We start from the raw sequence: 14,548 nt of genomic DNA, 5'->3' as shown, positions 1-14,548 counted from the left end.
TGACTTCGCATTGCAATTCCATAACTCCCGTTTATAGGTTAGTTGAAACCATTCTTTTCCTCTTTCAAAAGTTAAGATTTTCTCTGAAATGTTATGTCAAAAATCTTACTGTGTTTGATGTGTAATATAGTCTAACGGTAAAAAAAAGCAAGAAAGGAAGGAAATTGTGGAATGCATGCTATTTTTATGACTCACATAAAGAAGAGCAATAAAAAATTCTTTCGTGACCATGGTGCCAATGATTTAGTGCTATGACTAGAGATGACTCTTGGTGTAAGACTGAGATGACTGTTTTATGTGGGCTTTGGAGCCTGGGTGGTAAGTCTGGGCCAGATCACTCTCTGATCATCCTAGAGTGAACAGTGACAAGTAAGAGTGAACTTTAGAGGTGGTATGAAAATTTCCCCAGGACCCAGCAGCCGCGGTGCTGTATCCACCTGTGAAATCATCCATTTGCCTGCGCTACCTGAGAGAGAGGAAAATATGAATGGCCTCTTTCCAGGACTGGCCTCACATATTAATGGGGTAGTTTCTGCCCAGGTGCAGTCTACTCACCCTGCAAACAACATCAGCCCTTAGTTCTGTGAAACTGACCTGTTTCCAAACACCCAGTTCATCAGAATAGAGGATTCAAGTCCAACTATACCCTCCCTTCTGAAGGTACCGCTTGAGTGGCCTGGCAGGGGGCTGTGAGCCACTTCTAGGTGAGACACTCATGGTTCTGGACCGATTATGCCGGTTGTGGTCCTTCTCTGTCCTTTGGTTTCTCCATCTGTATAATGGGTGCAACCAACTCCCAAGATCACAACTCGCTATGATAGAAAAAACGATGTCATACAAAATGGTGAGCATAGTTTGAAGATCAATGGAGTCAGTTCAATGGAGTCAAATAAATATCCACAAAACAGGTGAACTCCATAGAAGACTTGTAAGATTTAAACCAAATTTTAGCGTATTTGATAACAAAATTGTATTTGCTCACAAGCGAAGACTCACCAGATCTCCCCCATCCTCAGTTGGTCCTTCCATAAAATGGGGATACTATTAGCATCTACTTGGTGGAGGTGAATGAGGTCAGCAGCCTGGGCTTTGGTGCCAGAGTTCCAGGTTGAATCCCGGTTCTGCCACTCACTGGCGCTAGACAAGTGAGTCTGTTTTCTGGTCCATAAAATGTGAGTAGATAACTGTATCCACCTCCCAGAATTGTTGTGAAGTTTGAATGAGACAGTACATGTAAAGTACAGCAGCCAGCACATAGTAAGTGCTCAATAAAGGGCAGCTAGTCTTATTATAGCACTACCGTGAGGACTGAGTGGAAATGATGTATGCACAGAGGGTGTTAACCATTATAGGGTCTCTGGGAAACTTAAATAAGCTCCTGCAGGGCAGGGAATCTTTTCATCCCCTAGCATCTGGCATTTAGTGGTCCATCCATTTACCTTGTCGCTTGACTGTTGAATAAGGGAGCAGTGATGGTGAGGACGTGTTCTCTTTGCCATCCATAAGTGTCTGTCGAATGCACCTCAGAACCCCGACAGCCCACTTGAATGAGCTGTTGCTTTTCTTTCGGCCCTCCCTTCCAGGTCATTTCCCAGACCCTGTCCCCCACCTGGAACCAGATGTTACTGTTCAATGACTTGGTGTTGCACGGGGACCCCAAGGAGCTGGCGGAGTCCCCGCCGTTGGTGGTGGTGGAGCTGTACGACAGCGACGCGGTGGTGAGTGTCCCAGGGCAGTGTGGGCTGTGCCTTGCTGAAAAGGCTGCGTTCCACTGACTTCCTTTATCTAACCAGCCTGTGATTGGCACAGAACTCTAGATGTGCCTGGAGGCAACCCTGACCTGGGAAAACAATGAATCACAGAACCGTGAAAATTGATAATCGTCATTTGCTTTATTAAAAGGATTTTTCACTTGGAGTTCCCTTTAGATTGCAATGAAAATGGGATCTGGTTCACAGGACTTCAGGAGATACACACTTCTTCAGGAACAGGATGCTCATATAAAGCAACGCTCCACATGCTTGTTCCCAGTGCCCAACTAGCCTCATATTTTATTGCTGCCTAATAAAATCTTCATGCCTTTTGGAATCAGGAGGCATTTATTGACCTTGCCTGGCTAGAAGGAAATGGATGGGTCCTGTCACCAATTCAGCCTTTGTGTAATTGGGTCTTCCCTGCCCCCCCAACCCCCCACTTGGTTGTTACTTCCAAACCCTGCAACAACGCATTCACTTCCATCCCATTTCTGTTAGGATGTTAACCAAACCTCCTCCTCTCCAAAGATGTGTGTGTTCTGACACGTTGGATAGATTCAAAAGCTTACTGGAGGTTTTTTTTGTTTTTTGTTTTTTGTTTTCAAAAATTATAAATCAAATCTTCTATTTTAAATTAAGAAGTCTGAAATAAAAGGCAAAGTTTTATTTATTTTCTTTGCTGTCTCTATCTCCTTGGGAAGTTGCATAAGCACACATATATTAAGTACAACAGTTGTTTCAGGAAGCCTTCCTCACCTCCTGACCTCAGAGCATCCTGGCAGCTCTGACCTTGATGCAAGGCCAGGAGGAAATTAGGATGGGAGAATTGTAGAAGGTGAGCGGGGACCTTGGATAGCATGAATCTTGCTTCCTAGAGAAGGAAACAGAGACCCAGAAAGGTCAAATGCCTTGCTCAAGGTCACAGCTAGTTGGAGGCAGAGCCAGAACTTGAACCTAGCCTCCTGTGTCCCTCTTTCCTGCACATGTGGGAGTGGCTGGTGTGTCTGTATCCCTTTAGAGACACATGTTCTGCTTCTCCACCTCTTCTCTTCTCTTTTCTTCCTCTTCCTCTTCCTCTTCCTCTCTCTCTTCTCCTTCTTCTTCTCCTTCTCCTTCTTCCAGCATAGAGCTTTCCCTCCTTACCCAGTGGCTTGTGCCTTCAGCAGGCTTTCTAAGAAATGACTTTCTATTTGGCAAATCTGTTGCTTGGATTTATGTTGACTCTTGTTTTCAGGGCTGATTTTAACTATTCCCAGCTATTAGATCATGGACAAAAGAATTATATGGCAGGTTACTCAGTGGCCCTAAGCGCACCCATCCTAGGAATAGGTTGAACCTCACAAGTTGATACCAACAGGCAGCTTTGTTTGTTTTCAAGTGTGACTGAACTAAACTCAATTTCCACCTCAACAGAGCTTCCTTCTTCTGCAAGGGCTGGTTCATGAGTCCAAAGGCAACGAAACAGCGCAGCTGCTAGAACCCAGCCTCAGCCAGAAGAGAATCTGGGCACTGTCCTTGGACTAACAGCTGTCACTCAATAAATCTGTAACGAATGCCCATCCTGTGCCAGGGGACACAGCAGTAAATGAAACAGGCAACCCTGCCCTCATGGAGCTTACATTCCAGCAGTTTTTGAGATAAATAGCAAGGCAGCCCCATGCTCCAGCCCCATGCTGCTCCTGGGGGAACCTGGACCCATGCTCCTGGGAGCAGGTGTGGGGAAGAGGCAAGAGATAGTACCATCAAATAGTTCTTAAACTTATGGCCCATATCCATCCATACACACAAAAATATTTGAACACCCTCTTTTACTACCAAGAAAAATAGATCAGGTTACTCTCTCTCACTCAAACCTACTGACCTTCATCATCATCGTCACCATCATGACAGTACCTGGTATTGAGTCCTCACTGTATACCCGTCACTGTGCAAAGCATATGCATCATTATGTCAATCCTCAGGCCCCCATTAACAGGCACTGTTTTTAGCCACTTTTTTTAAAATTTTTATTAAATTATTTTTTATTATGAAATACACATTTTTTAGAATTAGTTTCATTCGCCACTTTTTAGGCATGAAGTTCAAAAAAGATTGAATAACAAATGGCCCAAGGCCATAGATCAGAAAAGCAGCAGGTTTGGGAACAGAAACTCGAGGTTGCCTGGACTCCAGAGCTCATGTTCATGACCACAATGATGTCCTGCCCTGGGGAACTTTTGGAATGTTTGGTGTCACCTTATTTCTCCTTTTGCCCTTCAAGTCTACCCCAGACAATTACTTTAACTTGACTCTACTGGTCTCGATATGCTGAGGACAGAGATAACCCCGAAGATAACCTTGGGCCAGGGAGCCCCTAAGATGACCCTCTTAGCGTTTACCCTGGGAGCCCGAATGGATTCCACAGCTCTCCAAGCCTTGGAAAGGGATAAGAGGACAATAGCAAGAAGGGGACCCTGAGGCTGGCAGTTTTGAAGATTATTTACAAAATTGCACGGATGCAGGTCAGAGCCAAGTGGGTGACCATCAAGGACAAAAATTCATTTCTTTTCTGCTTTAGGGGAAACCAGAATATTTGGGTGCCACAGTGGCTGCTCCTGTTGTGAAGCTGGCTGATCAGGACTATGAGCCACCCAGGCTGTGCTATCACCCCATCTTTTGTGGGAACCTCTCTGGAGGGGACCTCCTCGCTGTATTTGAGCTGCTGCAGGTAAGTGAGCTAGAAATGCCATCTGCACTAGTCATTGTCTACCTAGTCCAGGGGTCGGCAAACTTTTGAGGCGGAAGAGCCTCCATGGGTCAGCAAACTGCGGCTCGTGAACTGTGGCTCTGAAGTCAAATTGAAAATGAAAATAAAACTACCATAGTTTCATTTATAAAATTTTTAAAGGACATTATTCACATAATGGTGGTTATGTAAAAATATATTTATGGCTCTCGAATAATTTTTAAATTGTTGAGAGGGACAGGATTGGCTCTTCCAGGGGTCGGCAAACTTTTGAGACAGAACGTACCCAAAGAGCCGCATGTGGCTCGCGAGCCGCAGTTTGCCGACCCCTGGTCTAGTCTACCTGGCCAGAGATCGGCCTGACTGGAAGTACACTTCCGGGAAGTGGTGTCTGATGCCTCCCTGCTCTCCTCTCTTGGATGACTTTTTCAGAAAGCAAAGGCAGGAAACTTGGAGAGGAAAGCTGAGACTCTTGAGTCTGGTTGTCCAGGACCAAATGGGACATGGAGAGGATCTGGAAGAGCAGTGACTGAGGGTCTCTATCAGAGAGGTTACTCTCCCTGACCACTCCATTCACTGAGGACAGGTGGCACTTTACCTGTGGGTCAGACCATTCTCTCTTTAGGGAAGCCCGTTTTTCAGAAATCCCAATTTCTAAAACAAAACAAAACAAAACACCTCACTTTGTAGAGAAACTGGAAGACAAGCATTCGTAACACATAGAGAATACATAAGAGTGAAGGTGCTAGGGCGGATCCCGTGGTTATAGAGCGCATTTCCATCACTTATTAGAGTGAGGCCTTGGGTAAGCTGCTTAATCTCTGTATTTCACCTGCCAAGTGGGGATGGTCATCCACCGAAAGCGCCTGGCATGGAATTTACACTCAACAAATACTACTTGTTTCATTATTAGTAATAGTGTTAGGAGATGGACCATTAAAGCAACATATAGGGAAAAGGAAGTTTAAGAAATGCTTCCCATCACATATTCCAATAGCATAGTTTGTTTTCATTTTTTAAGTTACGCTCCATGTATGGCAAGTGGCACCGATTTTATCTGGCAATCTGAAGTTTCCTTTTTGAAAACAAAACTACGTCTAATGACAATATCTACAGGGGGTAAAAGTAGTAGAGGAGTGGCTGACTCCGGAAAACTAGACCTAGCGCCAGGCTCCTATTTTACACGTCAGAAAGCAGAGCCTCCTCTTGGTCGTGTGTCACTTTTTGTTCTATATTCCACATGTGAGTGAAGTCATATGGGTTTTTTTGTCCTTTTCCACCTGACTTATATCACGTAGCATAATACTCTCAAGGTCCATCCATGTTGCCGCACATGTCAATAGTTCATCGTTTTTATGACTAATATTCCATTGTATATATTCTATTGTGTAAATATATATGTATACATACATGTTATATACCACATCTTTATCCATCGAAGGACACTCAGGTTGTTTCTATCTCTTAGCTATTGTAAATAATGCTGCAATGAACACAGGGATACATATGTCTTTATGGCAAGTGTTTTCGTATTTTTCAAGTAAATTCCCAGGAGAGGAATTGCTGGATTACATGGTAATTCTATAAAATATATGGTAACGAAAGGAAACTAGACTTCAGGCAGGGAGTACTCAATAGAGTACACAGATGTCAAATTATAATCTTGTACACCTGAAAACTATAAAATCAATATCACCCCAATAAATACAATTAAAAAGAAAAAGAAAGCTGAGGCTCAAGGTTAACGGAATTGGATTCATTCAACTGATCTTTTCACTACTCAAGGCTTGCTGAAGCGCTCTGAGCCTGACTCTCCTAATCCAATGATTTGGGGGGCTGGACCGACTGACCCCTACAGACCCTCTGAGGGCTCGGGTCTCCATTCCAGGGCTCTACCTTTCATCCTCTCCTACTCCCTCCATGCTGAGCAGGAGACCTGCTGCTTCCTGACAGCTAAGTTAATAGAGGAAGCACTATCAGAGCAAGCAGCCTAAGAGATAAAATTCATTAGGGTTCCATTAGGACTTCTCATTTGATTACTTGTTCAAAAAGTAATTTGATCATCAGTGTGGCTGTCTTAGCATGTGGGTCTCGTACATGCTGAGAGACAGAGGCTGGAAAACGCCTGATTTGTCACCAGCTGTTCTTTGGTTTCCTCTGCAGGTGGTTTATTCAGCCTCTCCTCAGCCTCTCCATCTCCTTTACTGAAACTTCCCTGTCTCAAAAGAAGGATTTGGTTCTTCAGGCCCCAGACGGAATTATTGTCTTCATTTCCCTCCCCTCCCCAAGCTAGCTGCAGTCCCCGCACCCTCTCCCCCCAGTCTTCCCAATCTGGGCTCATAGCCCCACTATTTTCCCCGACTCTTTGCCTTGACAATTCATACAGCTTGAATTCTTCACTCTGTACCTATATCCGTAGCCAAGCCAGGGCCATTCCTTGACCAGTTTCCACCTTCCCTGTTCCCATAGGCTCTATTTCTCATCAGGGTGATTGCATTGGCCTCTTTTCTGGTATTTTAGCTTCCTACCCTTTTCCTGTTCACTTTATCTTTCACATTCTTTTCAGAACACAAGTTGGACCATACCACTCTCCTCTTCAGAAATCATCAATGGCTCCTGTTTCTTACCTCCAGAAATATTCCCCAAAGTCTGTTGTTTTGGAATGCTAAATAAGTGAAAAGAAAGTTTGAGAACTGATTCATAGTATATCCCTCTTGGGGATTCAAAATGCCAATTACCATAGGGTGAAGACTCTGAGAATATTTAATATTTCCCCAATGTTTTTGACTATGGAACTTTTTCCTTTGCATGATAACTCTTTATAGCTCATAGAAAGAAAATCTGGAGAATGTCAAATTTCCATTCATTGACATTTAAACTCTCCCAAAATGTGTCTTCAAACTTTTTTTTAATCCTCACATTTCATCATATTACTCCACACACACTATGGCTTCTTTATACCAGGCTACACTGAGTTCCCTGCCCTCACTACACAAATGTACTCCTCTGCTTTTAGTCATGCTGTTATCCCATCCTGAAGTGTCTCCCTGCTCTGCCCATCCCAACCACTGCCCTCCAAGTACCCATTTAGGAAAAAGATCATCATCAAAGTTAAGAACAAGAGATGCCTCCTCCAGGAAGCTTTGCCCACCCCCACCTCAGTCAAATGAAATGTTCCCTCTTCTTCCATCCTACAGCAGGTCATCTCCTTTTCTATGTAATTCAGGCTATGGTGAGGTCAATCGTTTACAGCTTGTCATGCATGATGCCAAGAGTGGCACCTTCTTAAATTTGGCACCCTGTCCTGAAGTTGGATGTCCTTTGAGGCCCTGATATTTTGTCTCCACTAGGACATTAGAGCAATCTGTCTTTTGACCCACCTTATCTTGCCCACTCCTGATTCTTACCATTTTGCCATTTCTTCATTGGCCCCCTGCGCCGAGTAACTATACACACCATGTAGTTTTATAAGCCAGTGGCTGATCCATTGCACTGTGACAACATTTATTCTTAGCTGGGAGCAAAGTCATTCCATCTCCACCATGCAGTGAAATCCTCCAGGCCTATCTGTGGTGAACTCTTAAGGGCATCTTTCGGGCCCTTGTGGAACAAGCTTTGTCGGGGCATTTTCCAGGCCGACACTTTGGCAGCCCCAGGATGAGTAAACATTGGTGCTTTTTAAAAACCACATCCAGAGGCACCATCCTATGACACCATCCAAGCTATCCTATGGCTTCATCTTTGGAGCTAGAGGAGCAATTCGCTTTCTCAGCGAGGTGATGTTTTGCAGGCTGAATTGCTCACCTCTCCACCGCCAAGCAGTACGGGGCATGCGTCCTCACCATTTCCCAGCTCCTCTGTCTGGTCTGCTTCATTCTGCGTCTTTGTTGTCTCGAGCCTGTTTGGCATTGGCAGTGTCTGCTGTCTGCCCTTTCTCCGGAGCTTTCTTATAATTAGATGAACCACATTTGCCGTTGCCAATTAGAATGTCTGTGCAAAAGAAATGGTGATACGTTTGTGCTTTGCAGATGAGCAGTTAGGCTTTTTTGAGCATATGGAGCTAATGTGTCAGTCAGCCAATAAACATTTATCAAGAACCCACTGGATATGGCACACTGCTTGAGGGGCTCGGAGAATGAAATGAAGTAAACAAACACTTCCTCTTGGCCAACTCAGACACACACCCCCAGTAAGGAGAGCCTTCTGCTCCAAAGCAATGTTTAATAGCACATCTGACTCCCAAGGGGCTTGAAGGGTCATCTGGCCCAGTCTCTGAGGCCCAGAGAGGGAAAGGGGCTCATGCAGGGTCACACAGCAGAGCCTGGTTTCCGGGCTCAGTCCACGCATTCCTGCACTAAGCTTCCACAGAGGACACACCGTGTTCTAAGGACTGAAGGGTAGGAGAATGACCACAGCAGCCGGGATCAAATCAGGGACAGCTTCTTGAAAGATGTACGTGTTGAGCCAGGTCGTGAAGGCAGTGCGGGGTGGCCTACCCAGTGAGAAAGAGCCTAGACTTTCTAAGCCCTTTGTGTGAGCCTTCCATAAAGCACAATTGTTTTCCTGCAGTTTTGTTAGCTCCACATGCACAGGAAGTGAGTGACACCTTTTCATCCTGGAGGTCTGCCTTTAAAAGACTTGATTTTCTGTTTTACTGATGAAGAGTGGTCTCTGTTTGATTAAATAGGAAATCTCTCATTGTAGTAGTGCAAAATGGGGGATAATTATGTCTCAGAGGGCCAGCATCTGATCAGAGCCCTTCCTCTATTCCACCGCTGTATTTCCCGTGCCGTTTTATCAGGCTGTAAGATCTATTTACCTGTCTTTCTTCATCCTCCCCTCTATATTGTGACCTACGGGAAGCTTATTAACCTGTTCACTTTGCGGCACATCGTGAGCGCTCACTAAATGTGGGTTACCTTTGTGAGTGGATGCATTTCTCAATTAATAATTAAGTGTGGTAAAATCATCTTGGTTGCCTTTTAAGCTGGAAACGTTGCTTTTGTTAAAATAATGATTTTTTTATGGAGGAAAAGGTTTCAATCCATTACACAATTTGGCTGATGGTGATAAGAGGTTGAATGAGGGAAAACGTTTTTTTAAGAAAGCATCTCAGATTCACCATTGAGCCGCCTATATCTCACTGGGGTGGCACAGCCCCAGACATCTCCTATCTTTCACTCATTCCGCACTTTCCATCAACTACCGAGCCCAGCCACACATGAAACATGCATGTCCTTGTTTTGCATTCCCACCGACACGTGCCGGTCCAAGCCTTCATCATCTCTTCCATTGTTATTCCGTCTGCCTGTCCAACTACTCCAAGAAATGAAGGTATTTTAATTATGAGAATGTCTTTCTGCTGGAATGAAATCTGTTTGCCTATGCTTACCTTCTATTCATGGGTCATTTTTTTTCATTTTTCAATTACAGCTGATATATAATATTATATTCGTTTCAGGTGTACAGCATTGCGGTTAGACATTTATATAATTTATGAAGTGATTCCCCCTATAAGTCTAGTACCCCTTGACATCATGCATCGTTATTACAATATGATTGGCTATATTCCCTCTGCTGTGCTTCACATCCCTGTGACTATTTTTACAACTGCCAATTTGTACTTCTTAACCCCATCAGTAGAAAGACAAGCACCATATGATTTCATTATATGTGGAATTGAAAAATCAAAATGAACGAACGAAACAGAAACAAACTCAGATACAAAGAACAAGCTGATGGCTGCCAGACGGGAGGGAGTTGGAGGGATGGGTGAATAATGACTGTCGTGCGGATAAGGTAATTGTGTGGCACTGTCAGCCTTCCTAGCCTCCCCTCCTCCTTTTAACCAGCACTTGTTCTATGTGGTAGGTCCCTTCTTCTGGGCTGCAAGGGCTCCCTCCCATCGACCCACCAGATGTCACCCAGATATACTCGGTTCCTGCCAGCATTCGGCCAGTGTTGAGTAATTACCGAGTGGAGGTATGGTGCCCGGAAGGATTGAGATGATCTTTGGGACTCACAGGCGGTGGTGTGTGACAGTACAGTGGTGCATGATATGAGGGGAATTGTGGGGTGCAAAGGAGACGTAAGTGATCAGACGGGGCCCTCACATCGCTGCCCAGCCCTTTCCTGGAAGAACATAACGGTGGTTCTCAGGCAGCACGCCTGGCTTTCATGCCGGCTCCTCCCGGGGTCTTCGACAGCTCTGTGGGTCCTCTCCTCAGGTTCTCTTCTGGGGAGTCCGAGAGATGAGGAAGGTGCAGCTGCTCTCCGTGGATCGTCCTCAGGCTGTTATCGAGTGTGGGGGACGAGGCGTCAAGTCCTGCGTGATCCAGAGCTACAAGAACAACCCAAACTTCAGCACGCAGGCAGACGCTTTCGAAGTGGTGCGGGCCCCTCACACTCTCATCTGCTCACCCCTTCGTTCCCACACATGGGACCGCTCCTTCACTAACTGGCTTCGGGAGATGTTTTGGAGGTTGGGGAGCCCACTACCGGCAAGGAAGACCGGTCTAATTTAGTGAAAAGCCACAGTTGCAGAATGGGATAAAATAGGTTTTTGTTCTTCTGTTTTGAAAGGTTCCAGCTTAGATCATGCAGTAAGTCAAATCAGGTTGACAGTGACTCCCAAAGTGTAGACCCCGATTCATCAGCACCAGCGTCGCCTGGGAACTTGTCAGAGGTGCAAACTTTCAGGCCCTACCCTAGACCTACTGAATCGGAAACTGTTGGGAGCTGGGGCCCAGGCATCTCTGGTTTAACAAGCACCCACACACACATGCACACACACACACACACACACTCAATGCATGCTAAAGTTTGAGAACCCCTGGCCTAGAAGAGACTCTCACAAAATGTATTTTAATGCTTAGATTGTCTTTTTTAATGATTTTTACTTAGCATGGCAGTAGTTTACACATGAACTTGTGCTTCTAAAGTGATGTGATTGGGTTTTGTGGAGTTTTTTTGGTATCTGTGCTTTTGTTTATTTCAGTATTTCAACATACTTTTTTTGTGTTCTAATTTGGAACTCACTGTGAAGAAAGAGTTTGCTTTGTCCAACCCAGTCAGTGCCAATGGACACATTTGCTAAATCAGCAAAGAGCAGAATAAAGAATGTGCACAGTGTTTGCAAACCTTTCACACCAAGCTTTGTTGAGCTTTGGGGAGCTTCCAGGGAAACAAGGTGTCAGGGCACTGGCCCCTAACTCTCGGCTCCATTTTAAATGGCTCATCTTTCAACTGGTTGATATCTTGGGCCTGTGCTCAAACATTCATTTGACGTGAGAGTTCGCCCGGTAAATAATGACAAAAAAAGAAATGTCACCACTGCCGCCATTTGGAAGTTTGTGATTTTTTTCAATTTAAACCTCGGATGAACTGTTAGTGCTACTGCTCATATTTTGGGTAATTACTCCCTGGCTTGGGAAGGCAATACTCCAGATTTCTGGCAAGCTGCAGGGTGGCCTGGAAGGATAGAATGACAAGGCAGGGACACCCTCCCAGCTTGCTTTGGCCCTAGATAGATCAACAGGGCGCCCGAAGCCAGGCTCAGCCCAAGCAGTACCCCCATTTCACCGTGGCGTCTCCCCCCCCCCCAGGAGCTGCCTGAGAATGAGCTTCTGCACCCGCCTCTGAGCATCTGCGTGGTGGACTGGAGAGCTTTCGGGAGGAGCACGCTGGTGGGCACCTACACCGTCAACTGTTTGAAGCAGTTTCTGTGTAAATCCAGAGAGCCCCTTGCCCTCACCTTACAGGTGGCTGGAACCCAAGCTGAGCAAGGTAGGAAGCTCCTCCTAGATCCTGGGGCCACAGCCTGCCAAGCCGTGGTGCCTGCAGGTGCCTGCTAGGGGACCCGCACAGAGATGCCCCGTGATCAAGTGGATCTTTCTGAAGAATTTGCTCCTTCTGTCCCCTCTACTTCGTTAGTGGCCAGATTCTTGCTTTAAGACTCACATCAGAGTCAACTGCTCTAAGAAGCCTTCCTTGACTGTTACTCAAGCTCCCTCCTGCCTCCGCTCCCTGACATTTGTCTTTGCTGGCTGGGACATGAGTCTGTTCAGCTTGGGATCTCAGGTGCACAGAGTTGAGTTCATTGCCTTTCTCAGTTCATGCCGAATGACTATCATTGGTGTGTTCAAAGCTTCTCATGTATCCACCCCTTCCAGTGCCTTATTCCCTGTCCCCACCCCCGGGCCCCACCCCACTGTAGGCCCCACCCCGCCAACCCTTACACAATATCAATCCATTTAATTTACCTTCATGATACAGTGCTATAACCTTCCTTGGGTTTCCTACTCTTTTCACTCAAAGCTGTGTTTGAAGATCTACCCGTATGGCTGTGTGTATATGAGCTTGTTACCACTGCCTGCTGCCCCTCCCCCACTTTGCTTTTCCTTTTTCCCTTATATTGGACCCCTAAGGCGGCCTCCCACGCCCCACTTCCACAAACAATGCTGTGATAAATTGCCACAGCTCATTAAAATTACTGTGAGGGATCAATAAGTACGATCATGGATTGATTACCTATTATGCACCGGATGCCTTACATCCTGATTTGTTTATCTCCTCCACCACCACCACCACCCCCGCCCCCATGAGATGGGTATTTTCACTGTCACTTTATAAATAAGGAAAATGAGGTTCAGAGATGTTGGGAACTTGCCATATTTGCATGCAGATCTGATTCCCCGTATTGGGTCCCTGAAATGATCACCCTGGATTGTAGCCCAGTTGCCTGACCCAATGTGCTTTCCTTTCAGCTATTTCAGATTCGCTAATAGTCACTGAGTCCTCTGGGGCCCTCAGCTCCTCCCAGGAGCCCCCAACAGATCACGTCTTTGTGGATGTAGAACCGCCTCCCACAGTGGTGCCTGGTTCTGCGCAGGTTCCACAGGCCTGTCTGATTGACATCCCTGACTCATCCCCTATGCTGGAGCCTGAATGCAAACCAGCAGCCCAGGAGCCATCCGCAGGGGACAAAGCTAAGGTCAGAACATGACCCCTCTTCACATTAACAGGCTTGTTAGAGTTTTTATTAGAGGCTCTACATACTAATCCTCCCACCTACTAGCTGTGGGACCATGGGCAAGTGACTTCACGTTTCTGAGCATCAGTTTCCGCATCTGTAAAATGGGGATATTGAAACGCACTTCACAGCACTGTTGTGGAATTAGATAAGTCAATGTATATGAAATTAGAGTGCTAGTCAAATGGGACAGTAATATTTATTTGAACAGAAACTCTTCTCAGTTCATTAGCTTGAAATGACAGTGGTTTCTTGATCCAGGCCTAATCCACAGATCTTTAGAACCTACTTTGTACAAGGTCGTGTGGGACAAACAGATGTATCTTCTGGATTCTAAAGAGAAGTGAGACTTCCCATGCCCATCCAGCTGAGATTCTGACCTGAGAGATGGACAAGTACACAAAGAACCATAAAACAAGGATGTGGCTCATTCATCTAAGTCATAAATTGGAGTGTAAAATCCTAACATATCAATTGCCTTAAAGAAGGAAGCGGTTTTTAGAAAGTTCCAAGAAATTGCTTGCCCAGCAAATGGTAAAGGCTGAACTAGAAAGCAGAGGAAGGTAGATTAATGGGTGTTTGCTTGGGCTGTCCTCATCTCACCCAGACTCACTGTGACCCTCAGTGGCACCCAAGAGGTTCTCTTCATCCCACCAGCATGGCTCCTGCCACTTTATGAAAGAGTTCTCGGTTTAAGTGTTTGTGGCTACCATACAGCTGTGGGCTTACCCAGGCAAGAAAGAGTTTTGTGGGGCTTTTTTTTTTTAACATCTTTGTATTTCCTGTGCTTCATAGAGAGCCTGGCACATCATAGCTATGTACTCAAGAGATGTTTGAGAGCAAATGGATGATGGGTTCATGCTGTATCTGCATAGATAGCCTCCTCCAGGGGGGGGGAAACTGTCTTCCCTTACAAATGCCTCCTTTCTGCCATACGCATATCACTGCCTCTCCCACCCCCATCACTTAGGTGTCATTTTTTTGCACCCATTCAAATCAGAAATGATGCTCAAGGAGACATGTCTACGTTAAGACACT

General features: G+C 45.5%; 1 protein-coding gene across 1 annotated transcript in view; it reads left to right on the top strand.

Annotated features, from left to right (window-relative positions):
• Positions 1-14,548, top strand: part of FER1L6 (fer-1 like family member 6) — a 117,051-nt gene that overhangs the window by 66,719 nt on the left and 35,784 nt on the right. The window contains exons 17-22 of the mRNA XM_019643430.1: positions 1,584-1,718; positions 4,312-4,461; positions 10,351-10,461; positions 10,707-10,868; positions 12,084-12,264; positions 13,245-13,471. Of these exons, the coding sequence (XP_019498975.1) occupies positions 1,584-1,718; positions 4,312-4,461; positions 10,351-10,461; positions 10,707-10,868; positions 12,084-12,264; positions 13,245-13,471 (966 nt within the window). The remainder of the gene's footprint in view (positions 1-1,583; positions 1,719-4,311; positions 4,462-10,350; positions 10,462-10,706; positions 10,869-12,083; positions 12,265-13,244; positions 13,472-14,548) is intronic.

Source organism: Hipposideros armiger, unplaced genomic scaffold (genome assembly GCF_001890085.2).
Source record: "Hipposideros armiger isolate ML-2016 unplaced genomic scaffold, ASM189008v1 scaffold_78, whole genome shotgun sequence".
Taxonomy (NCBI): domain Eukaryota; kingdom Metazoa; phylum Chordata; class Mammalia; order Chiroptera; family Hipposideridae; genus Hipposideros; species Hipposideros armiger.
The sequence above is the reverse complement of the archived record's forward strand: the minus strand, read 5'-3'. Positions and strand labels throughout refer to the sequence as shown.